A 20790-nucleotide genomic window follows, 5' to 3' on the forward strand; every position below is an offset into this window, starting at 1 on the left:
TGTGTTTATCTATGTATTTCCAGCTGTCACGAGCTTTGCAAAAAGCAGTTTTACTCAGGCTTAAGTGGAGCGATATTTCATACATAGAAGTTTACCATAAATCCATGAAAACATTTCAGTTACAGCATTGAAATCCCAGTTCCCACTATGAACTAGGACTTTTGCCTCAATAAACTTCTAATTTGCTGCTTATTAATTAGTAAAGTAGTTGTTAAGATTAGGTATGGGGAGATCTAAAATACAGTCATGCAGAATAAGGCATTAATATGTGCTTATAAGCACAAATAAACAGCCAATATGTTAGTAATAGACCAATTTGGAGTAGATGTCACAGTTACGTCACTTGCAGCTGCGCACACAGTGTGGTGGCAAAAAAAAAAAAACGCTGGTAACAAATGGAGGGAAATAGGTAAAATTCATGCAAATAAGAGAAAAAAAAGTATTGTCGTGCCTCTAGCTGTCAGAATTGGAATGCAAATAATTTTTAGAGAACATTGTCATCAAAGACACCATTTGAAACTAAACGCAAATGTTTAAAAGGACAGTCTTTAAAACTACTTTTAAAGCATAAATTTAATTGTAAACAACAGGTCTACATAATATTCACATATGCAGTTCATAGGGGATATACTGTATTAGCCCTACACTTACAGCATGAAATACTATTCAAACCTATAGCATTTTACATAACATTTAACTTTTTAAACTTTTTTTACGCAAACCAGCTAAGTTTATATCTCCTAGTTCTGACTTTATAACTCAACAATAGCTAATTCTGAGGAAAAAAGCCAGAAGTTTGGGATACAAACTCATGGTTCTGAGCCGAGGGGAAATAGAGAATGGCAAGTTGATTTTTCAGAATATAATCTTGGAGATATAATCTCAGAATCATGAGAATAAAGTCAGTTTTTTGAAACACTAACTCAAATTTGTCATTTTTTATTATTTTATTCCATAACTTCCATAGTCTACGTGAAGTAGCAGTCTTTTTGTTTGCCTCCGGATAGGTTCCACCTACAAAAACATCATCACACCGAAACTTGTCTATATGCATGCTAATGAGCAAAGGGGTCATCGGATGCAAAATTCACTTTTACATGTTGTTTGAACATAAATGTGTTTTGGCAGTGTGCGTACACAACCACCCTATAATGATAAAAATCCACCCAGTGGTTTTTGTTTAGTCCCTTTAAATAATATCCCCTTTTTCAAATCAAGCCATTCTCAGCATCTCGGCTGTGTGACATCACACAGAACAAGGCCGCGCCCACGACTGTTGAGGTACATGGCCGTCTTACCTTAGACCCGCCCTAAATGAGCTGTAACAATCCGCCATTGTGTCGACGCCGGGGCAGGTAAAGACAAGAATGTCTCCTAAGCGATTGAGCTGTTCTGTTGTTAGATATAATAATGAACATAATGGTCGTCATTCACTCCCGACATCTGAGCCACTGAAGACACAGTGGATGACTTTTGTTTGTGAAGGGAATGCGCCTCCCGATCTACATAAATGCATCTATGTTTGCGCAAATCATTTGTGATCCAGCTTCACTTACAGCAGACGTGAGTATAAGTTTTTTTTTTAATGAATCTAGCTAGTTAGCAAGTTTTGTGGCTAAACACGGCTAAAGTAAACAGGCTCGTCACTCCACAGAGAGAAGAGAGGGGTGGGGCGAGCAGAGCTCATTAACATTTAAAGCAACATCAACCAGAACAGGCTGATTTTTGCAGAGCTGATTTTCACAAGGTAAATGGGGTGTTTCTTACACTACCATTGAGAAATTTTAACCAAAGCATGTTATAGACCCAATTAACAATCATATCAACTTGTGGAAAATGGGTATCCGATGACCCCTTTAATGTTACTTTAGTTTTTAAAGGAAATCCGCTGATCCCCGATCTGTCTAAATGCAAGTTCGCACAAATCATTTGTGATGCAGCTTTACCTATAGAAGAAGTGAGTATAAGAGTTTTTATGGATCTTTGCAAATCGTCTTTCACAGCTAAATGTGGCTAAAGTAAACATTATGTCTCAGAAGAGAGGGGCGGGGTGAGCAGAGCTCATTAGCATTTAAAGAAACATGCAGCAAAACAGGTTGCTGTGAACAGAGCTGATTTTGAGAAGGTAAAAGGGGTGTTTTTTACACTACCATTGAGAAATTTTAACCAAAGCATGTTATAGACTTTTAATTAACACCCTAAAGAATCATATCGACTTATGGAAAATGGGCATCCGATGACCCCTTTAAAAGTGAGAACAGGTTCCTTAACTAAAGTATTACCAGTCCCACCATACTTTTAAGTCATCTTTTACCTAATGAAAGCAACTGAACAGTTTAATTAGCTGAAATTCAACAGATCTGTATTAGAAACATCCTCTCTGCTGTATTCCCACAGTCCATCATTAAGGGAAAGTGTATTCCCGCACATCTGGTACAAAAGCCTTCCAGTAATTCATTGCCACAAATGTAAATTTTCAGTTGCCATCCGCAATCATCTAATTCAGCTGGGGAGTTGAAGCAACAGTTGTCAATTTTGTGGCACGGCGTGTTTTATCTTCTTTTCCCCCTTCAACATCCCTTTCCAGGTTCCTTTTTTTTGACCCAGCCCTCCCTTAAAAAAGGTTTCCATGGTAACCGTTGCCAAGCAACAGAGCAGTCAAACGCTCCTAATCCTGGGCTGTTGACAATGAGCTGTGACCGGGAGAGGGGGGTTGGTGGGTTTACTTGGTGCTCGGCAACCGGAGAGAGGATACAAGTGCGCTCGTACAAGCGGCGGAGAAGGATAGCGCAAGGACCTGCATTGCGCAATAGTTGAAGCAATGCTGTTTTGGTGCCAGTTGGCTGGGAGGAGTTGGAGACGGACTCAAGATCTGGGTCATCATGGGAGGGATGCTTGGGCAACATGGAAGGATAAATTTGGCTTTGAGGAAGTTTACTGATGAAGGACTTCTGCCGTCTCTCACTTTATAAATGGCATCAGTTATTGAAGCACATTAGTTTCCATCTTTCTTTTTTAGTCAGATTTTTGACTAAACAGCAATGAAAATTTTAAATCACGTAATCATTTATTCACACTTCTGTCATTCCAAATCTGCATGACTTACTTTCTTCTGTGGAATACAAAAGAAGATCATTCCGAAAGATGTCTCAGTGTTTTTTTGTTCATACAATGAAAAACAAAGGGTTTCCAACGTTCTTCAGAATATCCACAGAAGAAAGTAAAACCCTGTTTACAGCTTGTATTAAAAGATTAGTTCACTTTCAGAATAAAAATTTCCAAATAATTTACTCACCCCCATGTCATCCAAGATATTCATTTAAGTTCCAAATCGCCATTTCAAAAAGTTCTACACAATCTCAGCCAAGGAATATGGGTCTTATTTAGTCTTAAACGCATGGTCATTTTCTAAAAAAATGTAAAATTATATATTTTTAACCACAAATGCTTGTCTTGCACTAGCTCGGCTTCACGCATTACGTAATCACGTTCCAAAGGTCATGCGTGACGTAGACGGAAGGACCGACCCAGTACTTCCAAGCAAACATGCATAGAAAGTCAAACGCCCTTTACAAAAAAAGGTAAAACAACAATGTTGGACAATTTTGAAGTTGAAGGAGAAAATGAGAATGCGTTTTTCACCCTGTGAACCAGAGCACAAAGATGAACTAACAACTCATTAGTTGACTTTTTCAACATGAGCATTTGTGGTTAAAAAGTATATACATTTTTATTATTTTAGAAAATAGTCATTTCACTAGATAAAACCCTTATTCCTCGGCGGGGACCTTCAACCCGTTGATCTCATTGAAGTCCACTATATGGAGAAAAATCCTGGAATGTTTTCCTAAAAAACCTTAATTTCTTTTTACCTGAAGAAAGACAGACATGAACATCTTAGATGACATAGGGTGAGTAAATTATAAGGAAATTTTAATTCTGGAAGTGAACTAGTCCTTTAAAGGGGTCATCGGATGCCCATTTTCCACAAGTTGATATGATTCTTTAGGGTCTTAATGAAAAGTCTATAATATACTTTGGTTAAAAATTCTCAATGGTTGTGTAAAACAACACCCTTTTTACCTTGTCAAAATCAGCTCTGCAAAAATCATCTCATTCTGGTCGAGGCTGCTTTAAATGCAAATGAGCTCTACTTGCCCCGCCCCTCTCTTCTCTCTGTGGAGTGATGAGCCTGTTTACTTTGGCCGCATTTAGCCGCGTTTAGTGGCTAAACTTGCTAACTAGCACATTATAAGGAAAGGCGATCGCAAAGATTCATAAAAAAACCCTTATACTCACTTCTGCTGTAGGTGAAGCTGGATCATGAATGATTTGCGTGAACATAGACGGATATATGTAGATCGGGAGGTGCATTCCATTCACAAAAAAATATAATCCACTGCATCTTCAGCGGCTCAGATGTCGCGAGTAAACGACGACCACTATGTTCATTATTACATCCAGCAACACAACACCTCAATCGCTCAATCGGAGATATTCCTGTCTAACTTACATCCCTGCTCCGGGATCAAAACAAAGAGGGCGGACTGTTACAGCTGATCTGAGGTAAAACGCTCATGTCAATCAACTATCGTGGAGCGGCCTCTGATGGTGTGACGGCACAACGACAGGCATCTGAGAATGGCTCGATTTAAAAAAGGGAATATTATTTTTACAGATTAATTAAACACCACTGCGTGGATTTTTATCATTATACGGTAGATTTGTACATACACTGTCAACACACATTAATGTTCAAACAACATGAAAAAGTGAACTTAGCATCCGATGTGTTTTTTTAAGATGTGTTTTTTGTCGATCCAATCACTGGTGGACAAAGCTAAATAAAGGTGTAAACAGGGTCTAAAACATTTGTAGCATGTCTGCTTTTGATCACTTCTAGAGGTATCAGTTAGTCAAAAACCAGTGCTCAGTAGTAACTGATTACATGTAATTATGGGTGTAACAGTACACATATTCATACCAAAAAATTTTGTGTGTTCCGAACAAATTGTTACATTTTTTCAGGAAATTCAGACAATAAATGCTGTTTTGGTGCTCTTTAATGTGGCGCAACAGCTCACGTATAAACACTTCAGTTCTTGGTTCAGTTCTTGGCTCATCGCTTCCTCTTTATTACTAGTTTGTACAAGAAATAAACATGATTGAACATCTCACCCCTCACGTAATTGCTCAGTTAGTGTTTCAACCAAGGAAAGACTTTAAGTTTGGGCTCTGTTGTTACTTGTAACTAATGTAAAAGAGTTGCCTGTAGTTTAGAGCAGAAGCTGAGGTAGATTTTTATCCCTAAGAAAAATTTAATTGTAATAGAATTTACTTCTAAAGAAAGAGCAATTTATTCAGTAAATCACTGTTTAAATAATAAAAAAAATGTTTTGTTTAAAATTTATGTTTAGTTGTTTTCATCCTGCTGTACTGAAACCATATCGAACCGAGGTAAAACCGAGGTACGTCCTGAACCGTCATGTTTGTGCACCACAGGGGTGTCCAACCATGTTTCTGGAGATCTACCTTCCTGCAGAGTTTAGTTCCAACCCTGACCAAATACACCTGTCTGTAATTATCAAGTGCTCCTTCAGGTCCTAATTGGTTTAGGTGTGTTTGATCAGGGTTGGAGCTGAACTCTGCATGAAGGTAGATCTCCAGGAACAGGGTTGAGCACCTCTGGTATACCGTTACACCCCCATAATCAGATTCCAAAAATTAATTAATCATAATTAGACTATATTACATTTTACAATGCTTACACAAAAAAATCAACTGAATTATCACTTCATCTTGTTTAGTAAGTGTTATTTTGATTGTTGTTATTTTAAAATAATTTGTTAATTTTACATTTTTATGCTTTTCATTAAACTCACAAATCCTCTGCGGTTCCTTCACGAACCCCATTTTTGTCAAACCTTGACGTAATCTAATGTTTATTTTGTAATCTAATGTTGTTAATAACAGCGAATGGAATACATTTTCTTTCTTATTATATTTATATGTCAATATGGTATGTTTAAATCAATGTGATAAACGAGTTAAGTCAAAGGTAAGATCATATTTTTTTAGGTATATTAATTTATTTATATAATTTTGTTTATTTTAATTTTATTTATTTATATAATTGTATTACCATTACTACATTACCTATATTACCTAAAATGTAAACAGATTATGTTATTAACTTTGTCAGGTATTTTGGAATCAGTAACAGTATACAGTTTGTAAGCAATCTATGCAGTACTTTCGAAAACATATTCAACTGGATTGCTTTCGTATTGTAGACACTTGAGTGGTTGAATGCATTCGAACAGCCACTAAAGACCCCCTACTCTTTGCCTACTGACCTGTATCTTAAACATTATAGGATATGTTGTTAAAGCACTCTAGCCAGTCAGGATTTAAACTTTGCTGGCTAAAGTCTGGTTTGTAGGTGAAAAAAAAAGTGGAACAAGCACAATATTCTCTTACTATTACTGAATTTAGCACAAACCCACAGCATTCGGCAAAGTTTTTCAGCTATCAAAACAGAAGTGAAAGCTGCTGCGCTCTGTATCATTTTCCGTTGTCTCCTTTCATGTTCATATATAAATTGCACAAACTTGTTTTGCAATGTTAGTTCAGAAAAAGCCCATTAATTCACCCAACCATAGACTTTGCCTTTAAAGTAAGACAAAAGAGATGGATTAAAACACCAGGTGTAAACAGGAATGTATCTCCATAATCTACTTGTGATCTGAACCAAAACGCATAAATGATGACATTTTTTTTTTTTTTTTTTTTTTTTTTTTTTTTTTACAAATGCTCATTTTGTACTTCTAATTTGTGACTGGCATGTGTAACTTGTACTGTATTGATTGTGTTACAGATATGAAGCATGATTTGATTCAAAAATATGAAAAAAGATACCTGACACCCAGCAACCACATAGAGCACCCTAGCAACTGCATACAGCAGCAACATGCTAACAGCCACTCAGATCACACTAGCAACTGATAAGCAACATCCAGCCATCCACAATACACTACCATGATGACGTGATAGACAAGCACCTTATATTTTCTTTTAAAAAATGAAAAAATCTTGTGCTTAATTAGTATTTTGATACATTATACTGCATTTTACTGCAGCCATTGCCAGTAATGGTGAGGGATGCCAAGGGAGCTAGACAGACACTGACTCATGTGTTTCAATTACTGATAAACATGGATGTCAGGGAAGAAAATCCATAGCAACCCGGGCAGCTTAGCCTCCCTGCATTCAGTGAAGCTTTGAAGCTAACCATATTAGCCACATTTGCCGAACTGACTCATTTCAAAGCAATTGTGAACACATAAATTTATCAACCAGAATTGTCATCGAGACAAACAATAGCTTGACAGTCAGCTGTATGCTTCCACTTTACAACATTACACTTGCAAAGCAAAGCACTCAAGTCCCATGAAACTAGAGTTATAATTAAAGAGCTCAAAGTGTTTTTTAGGCAGCAGCCATTTGCACTAAATGTACATAGCGATAGAAGCTATTTAATTTAGATACTATTTACACTAAGTGAAAATAGCATATTTTCTTAACGATAGATGTTATTTACACTAAGTTCAAATAGCTATAGATTCTATAACTATGTTAAAATAGCAGTATTTTCTGATATTTATACTACTTATTGCAAATATTGGCAATTATCTGCACCTCAGTATTGTAGTACATTATAAAACAGTATGCAATAATAACAAATTGAGTGTAAATTATAATTTTAATAATTATAATTCTTTATCCCTGCTGCTACTGGCCGGGATGCATAGTACTGACCTGGCTAATTTTGCAAGTTGTGTAAATGTTGCCCAAACGTAATCGCCAGAGGCAAGCCTCCGTTTCACCTCCTCGAACCGTCTGGTCCCGTCAGGTTCGGGCAAAGATCTTCAGCTCTACAGTGAGTAGCTATACTAAGTCAAGAGTAAACCTAAAGTAAAGAATCAAGTACCCCTAACAGTTCTTTGTTAGTTACTACAACTTTTGTGTAAGTAAACTATACTAAGTAAGCATTTGTCAGTACAACATACTATTCCTATTTCACTTTACTTAGTTTTTTTAAGGCAATCGGTTTCCACACTTATTCTAAGTAAAGTCAACTAATTACATTTTACAGTGTGTGGAAAAGACTACAGCACTCGCTTCACCATCTACACCACTGGAGCTGACATTTGACAGTCATCTTTTGTAGTTTAGACTACCACAATCACACACTGGTGTGCTTGGTGTAAATAGCCTCTGCCAACTAGTCGGGCCATTTGCACATAGTGTAAAATGACACTACGTTTTTTTTTTTTTTTTTATTAGCACTATTGGTTAGGTTTAGAGTAGGTGGTATGTTATTTTCAAACGTGAATTAACTTTTAGTGCCACCGATTGAAATTTAATTTCCAAACTGCTGTGCAACAAAACCCGCCTAACTGTTACTCAAAACTAGCCCAAAAGTAGCCAAATTGCGTTTTGAGGGAGGTCCCCCATTAAAAATCACATTCCGGGGGCTAAAATTACTATTCCAGCGGCTAAATATTACGTTATTTGGGAGGTTCAGCTCGCAGATATGAAAAACAATCCACAGGAACAGTGTTAAAGTAGCCCAGTTCCACACGAAAATTGCAGACTTGGCAACACTGCTGCTGTGGTAACTACACTGTAAAAAGTTTTTACAAGTTTCAACTTAAAAACTTAAGTTCAGCAGCTGCCTTAAAATGTTAAGTTAAATCAACTTAAAATTACAAGTCATTTCAACTCACTACAATAAAGTGAGTTGAAATGACTTGTACGTTTAAGTTGATTTAACTTATTAGTTGAAATGACTCGTACTTTTAAGTTGATTTAACTTAACATTTTAAAGCAGCTGCTTAACTTAAGTTTTTAAGTTGAAACTGATGAAAACTTTTTACAGTGTACAACATCTCGTTCATCTGTTTCGAATAAAACTAAATTCGCATTTGGCTCCACTCACTGGACAGATCACTAGGAAAATTGTTGTAAACGTGCAACAAGCAGCGTAAAAATATGTTGTGCCAGTCACGATTTTTTATAATGAGCCTGGGATGCAGTTCCTATAATAATTTAATGAAAAGCAGAGAGTGTTTCTAAATTCTAATACAGATAATCTTTGTGTAATATTCATATCTTCCACAAAGGAAATGTGAGTAGGGCAGAATAAAGAGAATGAGAGACAAATGTGAGACACAAAGCGTGCCAATTATGAGCAGGTATAGTGAAATGTACTCTCTCTTGTTGCTGCCGGGCTATTAGAAGACTAGACAAGAGTCATTTTCACTTGGCTTCAGTGAAATGGATTTTCTAGAGCGAGACGTCTCAATCCAACAGTTCTTATTTACAGGAAACAAAGCATTAATACACTGTTGAACCTCCTTATTAATATTTAAGCCTAATGAAGGCTTGTGTCTGGAGTGCGCAGGGAGAGGCCGGGCGTCACGCTGTGCGGTGTGTCTCAGCGGGGCACCCCCTCCCACTGGCTTCCTGCCTCCTTTTCTCTTTCTCTCTCTCTCTCTCTTCTCCTTCCATCTCTCCCATACTTGGCTCTGGAGAAGGCTGTAGTTGGAAACACCCTGAGCTTCAACAAAGCACTTCCACCCCGTCCCCTGGGTTGCCCGATTGCTTAATGGACACCTTAAGATCTGCCGAGACGTTTGGCTAATGGTGTGACCTGATTTCAAAAAGCCCAATTCAAAGCCATTGGAGGGCCTCTCTCTGTAGGAATATGAGTACACTCTAGAACCTCAGCGAAAATCGCAGCCTCTCGCAATCTGACAGCTGGCTAGACGCTATGGATAAATGTTTATGTGTGTTTACAAGAGGGTTTTTTTTTTTTTTTTTCAAATAATTAAATTTATGTGCGCCATTTTTCAAAGATTACATTTGAATGTCATGGAGGATTACTCATACTGTAAGATATATATCGGCCTATAATGTTATTTGCGTGACCAAAACAACCTTTAAAATGGCACTTATTCCCCAATAACATGCTTTTGGTCCGAACGGTCCAATTCTGTCGAACGACTAATCATGATTAATCACATCCAAAATAAAAGTTTTTCTTTACATAACATATGTGTGTGTAATGTGTATATTTATTATGTATATAAATACACACACATGCACGTATAGATTTAAGAAAAATTTATCTTCATATATTCCATATATTTGTATATAATATAAAATATATGAATATAGGGCTGTCAAATGATTAATCACGATAATAAATAATTTGATTTTGCCTAATATATGTGTGTTTACTGTGTGTAATTATTATGTATTTATAAATACAAACACATTCATGTATATATTTAAGAAATATTTACAAGTATCTGTATTTATTATAATTTTTTTTAAATTAGTTATATACAAATAAAAATATTTTGTACATATTTCTCTTAAATATATACATTAATTTGTGTGTATTTATATATACATAATAATTACACACACACACACACACACATATATTAGGCAAACCCAAACTTTTATTTTGCATGAGATTAATCACAATTAATCGCTTGACAGCTCTAATATAAATATATACATCTAAATAGATGGAAATATTTTCAAAATATATACTGTATGTGTGTATTTATATATACATAATAAATATGCACAGTACACACACATATATTATGTAAACAAAAACTTTTATTTTGGATGTGATTAATTGTGATTAATTCATTTTTAAACTATTAATTAAATAGTTTGCTTAGGCTTTTTGTGCATTTTATATATATGATAAAAAGATAATGTATATGATAAAAAAATAAAACAAAAAAGATATATGGAAAAATGAAATTGTAAATAAATAAAAACAAAGTTTATTGGAGTACATTTTGCAGGAAAATACTGTTTCAGTCGTTTGCCTTAAAATTTCACATTTAATTCATTGGTTTTATTGAAATTGTTCTGTGAAAAGTGCTATAGAAATGTATTAAAATATGAATTAAATATTAGAAAACTAGAAAAACTAACTTCTGTTATTAGTTTAAAAGAAGACAAAATATAATAAATTGAATTAATGTCATTTATAAGTAGTTTGCTTAGGCTTTAGTGAATTTTTTAGATATATAAAATGAAAATATGATAAAACATAAAAGATATATGTAAAAAAATGAAATTGTAAATAAATTAAAACAGTTTATTGAAGTACATTTTCCAAGAAAATACTGTTTTAGTCTTTTGCTTTAAAATGTCACATATAATTCAGTTTTTAACAGTAACAATTGATTTAATTGAAATTTTATTGTAAAAAGTGGCATAGAAATGTATTAAAATATGAATTAAATATTAAAAATCTAGAAAAATTGGCATCTATTATTAGTTTGACAAAATAGAATAAATTGAATTAATTTCATTTTAAAATAATTTGCTTTGTCTTTAGTAATTATATATATATATATAATTAAAATATGATAAAAGATAATAGATATATGTAAAAAAAAAAATGAAATTGTAAATATATTAAAATTTATTGGAGTACATTTTCCAAGAAAATACAATTTCAGTCTTTTGCTTTATAATGTCACATTTAATTCAGCAAGTTACTTGCCCTTTTTTGTAACTAATTGTAAAATTAACTAGCAGTTTCTACACCAATTTCTATTTAATAATTATTTAATTTTGGAATTAAAAAAAAATATTCGGGGGGGGGGTCTTTATAATATATTTAAATTGTTTTCTTACACTCTAACAAAATATATAACAAAATATCACTTCTCCTCTTTTCAAATTTCACCTCTAATTCAGTGTGTTACAGTAATGCCATTTCTGTATGAATATATCTAAACATTTACTAGACATTTCTGAGGGAACCTTTTTTTTTCAGTCTACAGTATAAATGAGTATTTATACATGAATGCATGTAGCTGTGTTTAGGTTTTAAAAAAGAGATCCATCACGAGGGAATTATCATATTTGAGGATCCTTGACCTAAAGGTTAAAAACCACTGGGTTTCAACCTTAAACTATAACCCTAACCCTCACATCTGACTGCTCGATGGGAATGTTGCTTCAGGACCAACATGAATAACCTCAGTGCTGCGGCAAAAGAAGGAGACCAAAATTATGAAAGAGGCTCAGTGATGAGGTCTTTCCATTATTTTTTATCACAGCAACTCTTCCTCCATCATCATTTTCACATAGTTCACTGATTTTATTCATCTCTCTGTAAAACCCACTCTCACTCTCGTAGATGATCTTGTGATTTGCTTAAAGCACGATGATGTTTTGTGTAACCTTTCGAACAGCGGCCCAGTCTTCATATCAGATTCCTCCCTCGGTCACAAGCTGCTCGTCCCAACCACGTGCCTGCAGCCATTGCTGTGGGAGGGGAGCACGCACACCACTTACACGGAATGTGGTAAACGCTGCACACTATATATCAATAACGGCTTACTGCTTATCATGTATATATCCTGTGATGTGCAGACTTGATGTGCCTTCTTTAATCGTGGTCTGACAGTCTTACCTATGCAGCCAAAGTAGATAATGTAGTAAATTATGTTTGGTAAACACTATAACCATGAAATATTTGCAGAAAGCACATTTTCAAGGATTAAAATGCATTACTTGGACAGATGATGGTATCGTAAAAAGGCTCAGCTGATGTCGCCAGCAAAATGGTTCTGCGCATTTCACGGGTGTTATTTACATCCTGTCCTCTGCCTTTGTTTTATGGGCATTACCCTGGCAAACACAGCAAGGTAATTGAACATGGGCAGGTGACTAATTGAATTAGATAGGGAACTCAGCGGGGCTAGAGAAATAGAGGTTAATAACCTCGCTTGGCCATATGATGCTTGCTGCAATCGACGGGATTCTGTGAGCTGCTTTAGCTCGGTGTGTTTCTTTTAGGGATTATGTTGTGTTTGGCTTTTAATCATATTTTTGGATTTTTTTTTTCTTGTTTAGGAGGTTATTATACCATTTAATTTTTACAGGAAGGGACAGTTCGTTTCAGTTGGTCCTATTATGGCTTGGCAGTGTTTACAGAAAGACTGTTGTAGATAAAGTATAATATGATATGTGTCAACATTCAAATGACAGGCAGAGTATTATGCCAAAACAATGATAGAATGAAAAAAGACTTCAAAGCCCTGAAGAAAATGAAGTACATAATGTTCTAAAGAAAATACTTTAGTGAAAACAGACTACCTGATCTCATGACGAAAACATACCCGTGGGAACTTTTCGCAAGACGCAAAATACGTACCAATAAGTACATATCACTGCAGTTTCAAACAGAAATGAACACTAGAGGCGGTAAAACAGTGAGTACTTGTAATCGTTTTTGTACACAGCTCCATATGTTTCGCTTTCTGGACGTAATGAGCTTGCTCGGTAGCTCAGCCAGCATGGAATTGGACTTGGGTACGAATCCCGTGAAAACATGACTCATGATGCAAGAGCTAAAAGATGAGAGAAAAACATGCCATTGCGTTTTTAAGCCACATTTGTGTTTGTTCATACTGTCGGGTAGAGTTAGGTGTAGCGCAGATGATACGTTATTTTAAAACGTCATAGAGCATTAGAGTTATAGCGCCACTCATGGACATTTCCAGTCAGAACTGTGGTGACACAAACAAAACCAGCGTCACATAAAACGTATCATATGTACGTTCATCTGTTCCGGGGGAAAATCTAACACTCTTTTAGCTCCACTCAGTGGACATTTCACTTTCGAATATGTCATGTCGGAAAAGTTCCCACGTTTTTGTCATGAGATCAGGTTGAAAAGTGAATATATAGTTTTCTGAGACTTAAGCACATATTAATTGCAATTAAATGCAACTGTGTTATATTTCAAATTTATATTAAATGTAATTAGCTAAAGTTTTTGACCCACTTAAGTATACTTGAATATTAAGTGTGTTAAAAGGATAGTTCACCTGAAAATGAAACTGAAATGAAATGATTAATCACCCTCATTCCAAACCCGTAAGACCTTCGTTCATCTTCAGAACACAAATTAAGTTATTTTGTGTGAAATCCGAGAGATTTCTGGCCCTGCAAAGTCAGCAACAGAACTACCAGGTTCAAGGCCCAGAAAGGTAAAGACATTGTTAAAATAGTCCATGTGACATCAGTGGTTTAACCGTGATGTTATATAGCTACGAGATTACATTTTGTGCAGAAAGAAAACAAAAATAATGACTTTATTCATCTTGATACCTTTCTGGGCCTTAAATGTGTCAGTTGCGTTGCTATCTATGCAGGGTCAGAAAGCTCTCAGATTTCATCAAAAATATCTTATTTTGTGTTCTGAAGATGAACAAAGATCTTATGGGTTTGGAATGACATGAGGGTGAGTAATTAATGACAGTATTTTCTTTTTGGGTGAACTATCCTTTTAAAAAAACTGCTCTTATTAACTACACCTAAATGGACTTTTATTTCAGCAATATTATTTGGGGTTCAAGTGTGTAGCACTGAAACCCTATTGTAACTGTTAGAGTGGCCAAGGATTAGCAATCTTCACGTGAAACTGATTGGGCAGATCAAACGATAAGTTGTAGAGACTTGAAACTTTAGTGGGATAGTAGTATTCTATCCGTCTACAATGTCACAAAGGCTTATCTCAATTGTCCTTACGGGGGCACTACAGAGATCAAAAGTATGAAATCGCTCATAACTCCTAAACTGTTTATCGCAGACTCAAGTGTCTTATCTCAATGGAATCCCTGGCACAGACCGGACAAAATGTGAAAATGTAATGTATCTTGGATTTACTTTTACTTTTGCGAACTAGTCTTAGGTTTTTCACCCGATCAGAACCAAATCAGTGCAAGAAGATTCTCTGGAGAGTAAATATCAATAATTCTCAAAAAACGTTGAACTTTCGACACTCCACTCAGCAGGGCCACTTTAACTAAAACGGCTGCAAGTTTTGAATGGAATGAGATATCTTCGCCAAACTTACAATGCGTATCTAAGAGCTGAATCCTAGGTCACACAAAAAGTTGCTGAGGTGCACTTGGTGGTGCTATAAGAAGAAAAAAATAAAAATGGCCATAACTACAGAATTGTTTGTTCTATCAACATGAAAATCAGTACGCAAAGTGCCACAAGTGGCTATAAGGACATTTGCGTATCTCTAAAAAACATGCCTGCCATAGGCCGATGAACTTTGAGCACCTGTTAGACAAGGTTAACGGAGGTTGTTTGGAACAAAGCTCGGTGGGCCTGTTTGACTCTTTTATTTTAAAGAAATTGGCCACTGGAGGTACGATGTCACATTTTGTGTGAATGATTGTATATTGTGCACTTTGTCACACATATGCATGATATTCATATCATATGATAGATCTTATCATTCCAAACAACTTTGCCTCTAGAACCACTGCTGTCAATCAAACGGTTAAATGACCCTAGTACTAGGCTTTTTGCTCAGTCTGAAAACACTGCAGTCCAAGACTCTCTAGATCAATAATTAGCAAAAAAAATGTTGAAATTTACCATTTGGAAAGCTATAACGGGGTTATTTAGAAAAGGGGCCCATCCAAATATACCCAAAATCCTATAAAGCCTAAACAAAAACTCAAAACTTCACAAAACCCGCTAAGCGACAGGTGATTCTAAACAAGCATGTAATGTTTTAGGGAGATTGGACCACAGCTGGCACTATAACAGTCATAAGCGTTAAAACAAATATCATACTGCTATGGCAAATTACCTGTAAATCATTGATAGGTGGTTACAGGCTTGCTTAATAATATGTAATGTCTTTTTTTGTATATGCTTTTATATAAGTGCTTAAACTATATTTAATATTAAAATTATCTACATGTACAGTTTTTCTTAAACTACAAGTGCATATTAAGTGCACTTTTTCACAAGAGAAGAAACAAATGATGATTCATTGATCGATGAATCCACCTGCAAATGGAACAATTTTAATGTCATCTGAAGAAACGTTGTGAAATGTTTGCTTCCTGTCAAAAGAGCCCAACCCAATGTCTCTATGAGCTTTTTGTCCCTCATGTTCCTCTTTCACTGCATGCCAACTATTTTTGGCCTGTTTTATTGCCTGCCTAGGGAGGATTGTAATTCTGATGGCACACTTTACCCTCAACAAGGCATGCAATTTGAGGTATCATTCATGTAGCACAAACAGTGCAAGATGAGAATTTTAATACTTAGGTTTAGAGGCTTGTTCGAATTTAAATAGCAAGTTTGTGAGAGTTGAAGCACAATGTCTGTCCCCTGTTGCGACAACAATAAAAGTCCCAGCTTGTAGTGATTTGTTGTCCTGTGTCATCTCCACTGACATTCAGGCCATCGTCTAGATCTGGGAACTTAATACGTTACCCTGTTTGCTCTCTTTCAAGGTTAAAGGCCACTGATTTCATCAGCTCCAAGGGGAGCCAGGTCTCTTGTTAGCGCTTCAACTAACCATTTCTCGTCTTTGGTTTCCTCACAGAGCCGTATGGCGGAGAGCCTGCGTTTGTTCGATTCCATCTGCAACAACAACTGGTTCACCAATACCTCGCTCATCCTCTTCCTCAACAAGAAGGACCTGCTGGCCGAGAAGATCAAGCGTATTCCGCTGACGGTCTGCTTCGCCGACTACAAGGGGCAAAACACCTACGAGGAGGCGGCCGTGTATGTGCAAAGGCAGTTCGAGGACCTCAACCGCAACAAGGAGACCAAGGAAATCTACTCGCACTTCACTTGCGCCACTGACACCAGCAACATCCAGTTTGTGTTTGACGCGGTGACGGACGTGATCATCCAAAACAATCTCAAGTACATTGGGCTGTGCTAGGACGAGGGGACGGGGGGAGAGGGGCGGCAGGCGCGGCATACAGTATGGAAAAAAAAAACCCTTGGCGAACGACGAGGCCCGCCTGTCGATCGATCTGAGTGCCCTCAAAAAACGCTTGTTAAAACAGGAAACTCATATGAGGCCCAGAGGAAAGGGCTACATGCTGCCATCCTGCTAGATTTATCAATGTCAAAAACGTAAAAGGTCAAAGAGGATTTTACAAGGTTGGTATAAATGTGTTTGCACTGAACATATGAGTATGTAGACACACACACACATACACCATCGTTACGTTTGTTCACACACAACGGACTTTGGGATCAGCTGTCAAGCACATGTTTGACATGGAAACACTGGAAACAGATCTCCCTGCTCCTCTCTTCCCTGACAAACAGCAGGAATTCCTTAACGTCCATGAAAGGGATAGTTCACCTGAAAACGCACTCATTTGCTCATGTCATTCCTAACCTGAATGATTATCTTTCTTCTGAGGAAGACAAAAAGAGATGTTCAGCAGAATGTTCATGCTTCTCTTTTACATACAATGAGAGTGAATGGTGAAAATGACAAAAAACACCAAAAAAGTAACTTTATATTTGACTTGTGCACTTTGGAATATGTTTTAAAGTCACATGCACATATTCAAATTAGTTGCATCACAATGAATGAAGATACACACTTATACAGTTCAAATTATAATCAAGGACTTTAGAACTTATCAAAATAGCATGACAAAAGATTATTAAAACGTTTATGTAAACATAAACTTTTATTTTGGATGCTATTATTCGTGATTAATCATGATTAATTGTTTGCCAGCCCTAGTATTTTTAAGCAAAACTTTTAATTTGACATCATTGCAAACTGTGCTTTTAAAAAGTGTACTTAAGTGTACACTTCAGAAACAGAGTCATAAAACTATACTCTCTTTAGTACACTTAAGTCATTGATATTATATTATCTGCAAGTATAGTTTTTCTAAAAAACTTTTAAAATGTGAAGAACACTTCAAATGCACATTAAAAATAATTAAGTGCACTTTTTTTCTCAAGGGAAGAAAAGAATGAGGCGTTGGTTCTGTCCCAATACCCACACTTTGTGGATGTGTGTGCACATAACAGGAAGTAAGTGCACAAGACTGAAGCAGCTCCCTTAATGCATATTGTCTTTAATATCACTTCAGAGCAGCATATGAGGCTAAGCATATCCCATTATTCATCATGTTCAAGAACTAGAGTTGTAAAGGTTGGAAACCATTCCGGGAACTTTCCAGAATTTTTTGGAAACTTTAAACACTTTAAACATTTTTTTAAACATTTTTGGAAAGTTTCCAGAAATTTGCCAGAAACTTTGCACGCTTTTGGAACCCTATTAGAATTCATAAAATGTACAAAAAACTCTCAAAAATGTTAAGAAAGGAAAAACTTCCTGGTATAAGTTAAATGAATTAGATAATACATATAAATTGGTAGAAAAACATCCTTTTATAATTTCATTTAAGGCACCACAATGAATTAATTGTGTTGCCTGTTACATATGAACTAGTGAACAGATATAAGTTTGTTTTAAATGCACAAAGTATTGAAAATGGAAAAAGTGTAACTAAAGCTCTGTTTAAAAAAAGTTACTTGCATTTCAACGGTATTGTGTTGTAAGTGTGTCAAAAGCTTTACAGACACTTGTGGTTTTTCACGCCCACTTGACCACTTGGGTCAAATACAGGAAATATGCAAGTAAACAAGTGGTCAAGCGCACAGACTGCAAGTTTGGGTACTGGGACAAGCCCTACATTTTTTTTGTAATTTGAAAAAAAGTTGACCATTGCCTAGTGTGTTCTAAATGGTTGCAAGGCTGTTGTTAGGTGGCAGCTAGTGGAAGTTTATAGGTGGTTTCTTACAGGCAAAAGAGTCCAACCCAGTGCCTGTATGAGATTCTTGTCCCTCAGGTTCCTCAATTAGTGCAAATCAGCTATTTTTGTCCCATTTTTTCATCTTCCAAACAAAGGTTGTCATTCTAAAGGTTTAGAAAAGCATTAGAATGCTGTCCCTCAACAACATTATTACATCCTGTGGGCGAGACTTCTGGTTCATTAGCCGCTATAGTGAAGCAACAAACCAATGCGCTCATAATTAAGATAATACAATAATAAAAAAATGGTAAGACACACCAATTTTGCAATTTCAAGCGGATGAGACCAGAAGCAAAATTTAATTTAGGTGGATTAAGCTATATGCACAATTTGTGCATTGCAACTGGTTAAGATATGCAAGTCAAACCTGTCATGGCAAATCTTGATGTGTCTTGATATATGAAGATACATGAGCATGAAGGAGATTTGAGAGCTCGAGAAGGTTACCAGTGAATAATGACTTAAATTTGAGGATTTTCCTCACACAAATATATCATGTGGCTTTTTTGGTGCTTAACAGCCCCTGCTCACCATACACTGTCATTGAGTGGAAAAGAGCAGCGTGGACATTCTGCTAAACATCTCTTTTTGCATTCTACAGAAGAAATAAAGATTTAAAGTGACATGAGGGTGAGTAGATGATAAAATTGTAATTGAGGTGAGCTGTTCCTTTACAGTTCCTTTGTCTTTCTTTATAGGGTCTTTGATTTGCCTGATTTAAGTAATGCTGCTTTCAGAGATGATATAAAGAGTTTATATGAAGATATAATTGTATATGAGAGGTTAAAAGTATCCTAAAAGACAACAACAAAAAATATAACAATGTCATTTGGTTTTGCTCCAAAGGTGAAAACTGCCGCTGTCTGAATATGGAGTCAAATGGCTTTTTTACTCACATTCACACTGTTGTTTATTTTCGGCTGTCTGACCCCTAGGAATCAATTTATTTTCTTGTTTCTTTTTGTTCTTTTTTCCTTTTGCCTAAAATAGGATGTAATCCAGAGTTTTTAGAGCAAGCGTCCTTCTTTCCATGAGAGTGTTACACTGACGTTAGCATTAAGTGTTTCATAACGTTCATTCCAGATTCAAAGAAAAATAAACAGTGCCAATATCAATGTAAATAAAAAAAGGCCCGTCAATCATGTTACTTTTTCGGTTTTTATGGACAAAAAAAGTATATATATATTGTAACATTAAATATGCATGAATTTGTTACTTTGGGTTTTTGATAAATTATAGTTTAATTTTGCTTTCTTATATTTTTAGTTTTACTAACATGCTCCAAAAATATATCAAAGTCAAACACTGTGTACGATTGTACAGTTGTTTCCTGCGAGGTATTTATTGAAAAGAGTTTTATGTGCAGAAAGAGTCATTTTACGTCCAGCGCAACCTAAACTCAGCACGAAAACATTAAAAGAGGATCTACTCCTCAAATTTTGTCTAAATCAGACAACGAGAGAAGGAGAGAGAAAAGAAAATCTTTAAAAGAGCAGAATCTTTCTATTCTGGTGTCATTTTGAGTGGACGTTGTCCACTGTATGTGTAAATACTATGTGAGGTACACTTTGTGAGACAATGAAAAAAAGAAAAAAAGAAAAAAGAAAAAAGAATTCACTTTTTAAGATGTAGGGCTGATTGACAGATTAAAGGGGTCCATCCCACTCCAATCCTCCTTCTGTTCAGCTATGACGATGTACAACAAACCCAAACAAGGGCTTCAGGATTGATTTTACAGGATGTCCACCAAAAAAGAAACAAAGAAATAAATAATAAAGTATAACAGAACAATAATAGTGAATAAAAAGAATTATGCAAATGTTGTTTGTGCTGCAGGTTTGTTTCTTGTGTTGGGGTGAGTGAGGCATCAGCAATTCTTGGTCATCAAAGTTACCCATAATTGCTTGTGTTTGACACTTTTTTTCACATAAACAGGCAATGCAATCCAACAGTAATGTTGTAAATCGAAACGTTTTGCCTGTACTTTTACAGTAACAGCATTTAATGCTGTTATAACATGGCATAGATACATTATACTGTGTGCACTAAAGCAAGACAACATATG

General features: G+C 35.8%; 1 protein-coding gene across 2 annotated transcripts in view; it reads left to right on the top strand.

Annotated features, from left to right (window-relative positions):
* Nucleotides 1–18930, top strand: part of gnaz (guanine nucleotide binding protein (G protein), alpha z polypeptide) — a 67574-nt gene extending 48644 nt beyond the window's left edge. For both annotated transcript variants that reach the window (XM_051120418.1, XM_051120419.1), the window contains exon 3: nucleotides 16472–18930. In XM_051120418.1, the coding sequence (XP_050976375.1) occupies nucleotides 16472–16816 (345 nt within the window). In that variant the 3' untranslated portion in view covers nucleotides 16817–18930. The remainder of the gene's footprint in view (nucleotides 1–16471) is intronic.
* The last annotated feature ends 1860 nt before the right edge of the window (nucleotides 18931–20790 follow it).

Source organism: Labeo rohita, chromosome 10 (assembly GCF_022985175.1).
Source record: "Labeo rohita strain BAU-BD-2019 chromosome 10, IGBB_LRoh.1.0, whole genome shotgun sequence".
Classification (NCBI taxonomy): Eukaryota; Metazoa; Chordata; class Actinopteri; order Cypriniformes; family Cyprinidae; genus Labeo; species Labeo rohita.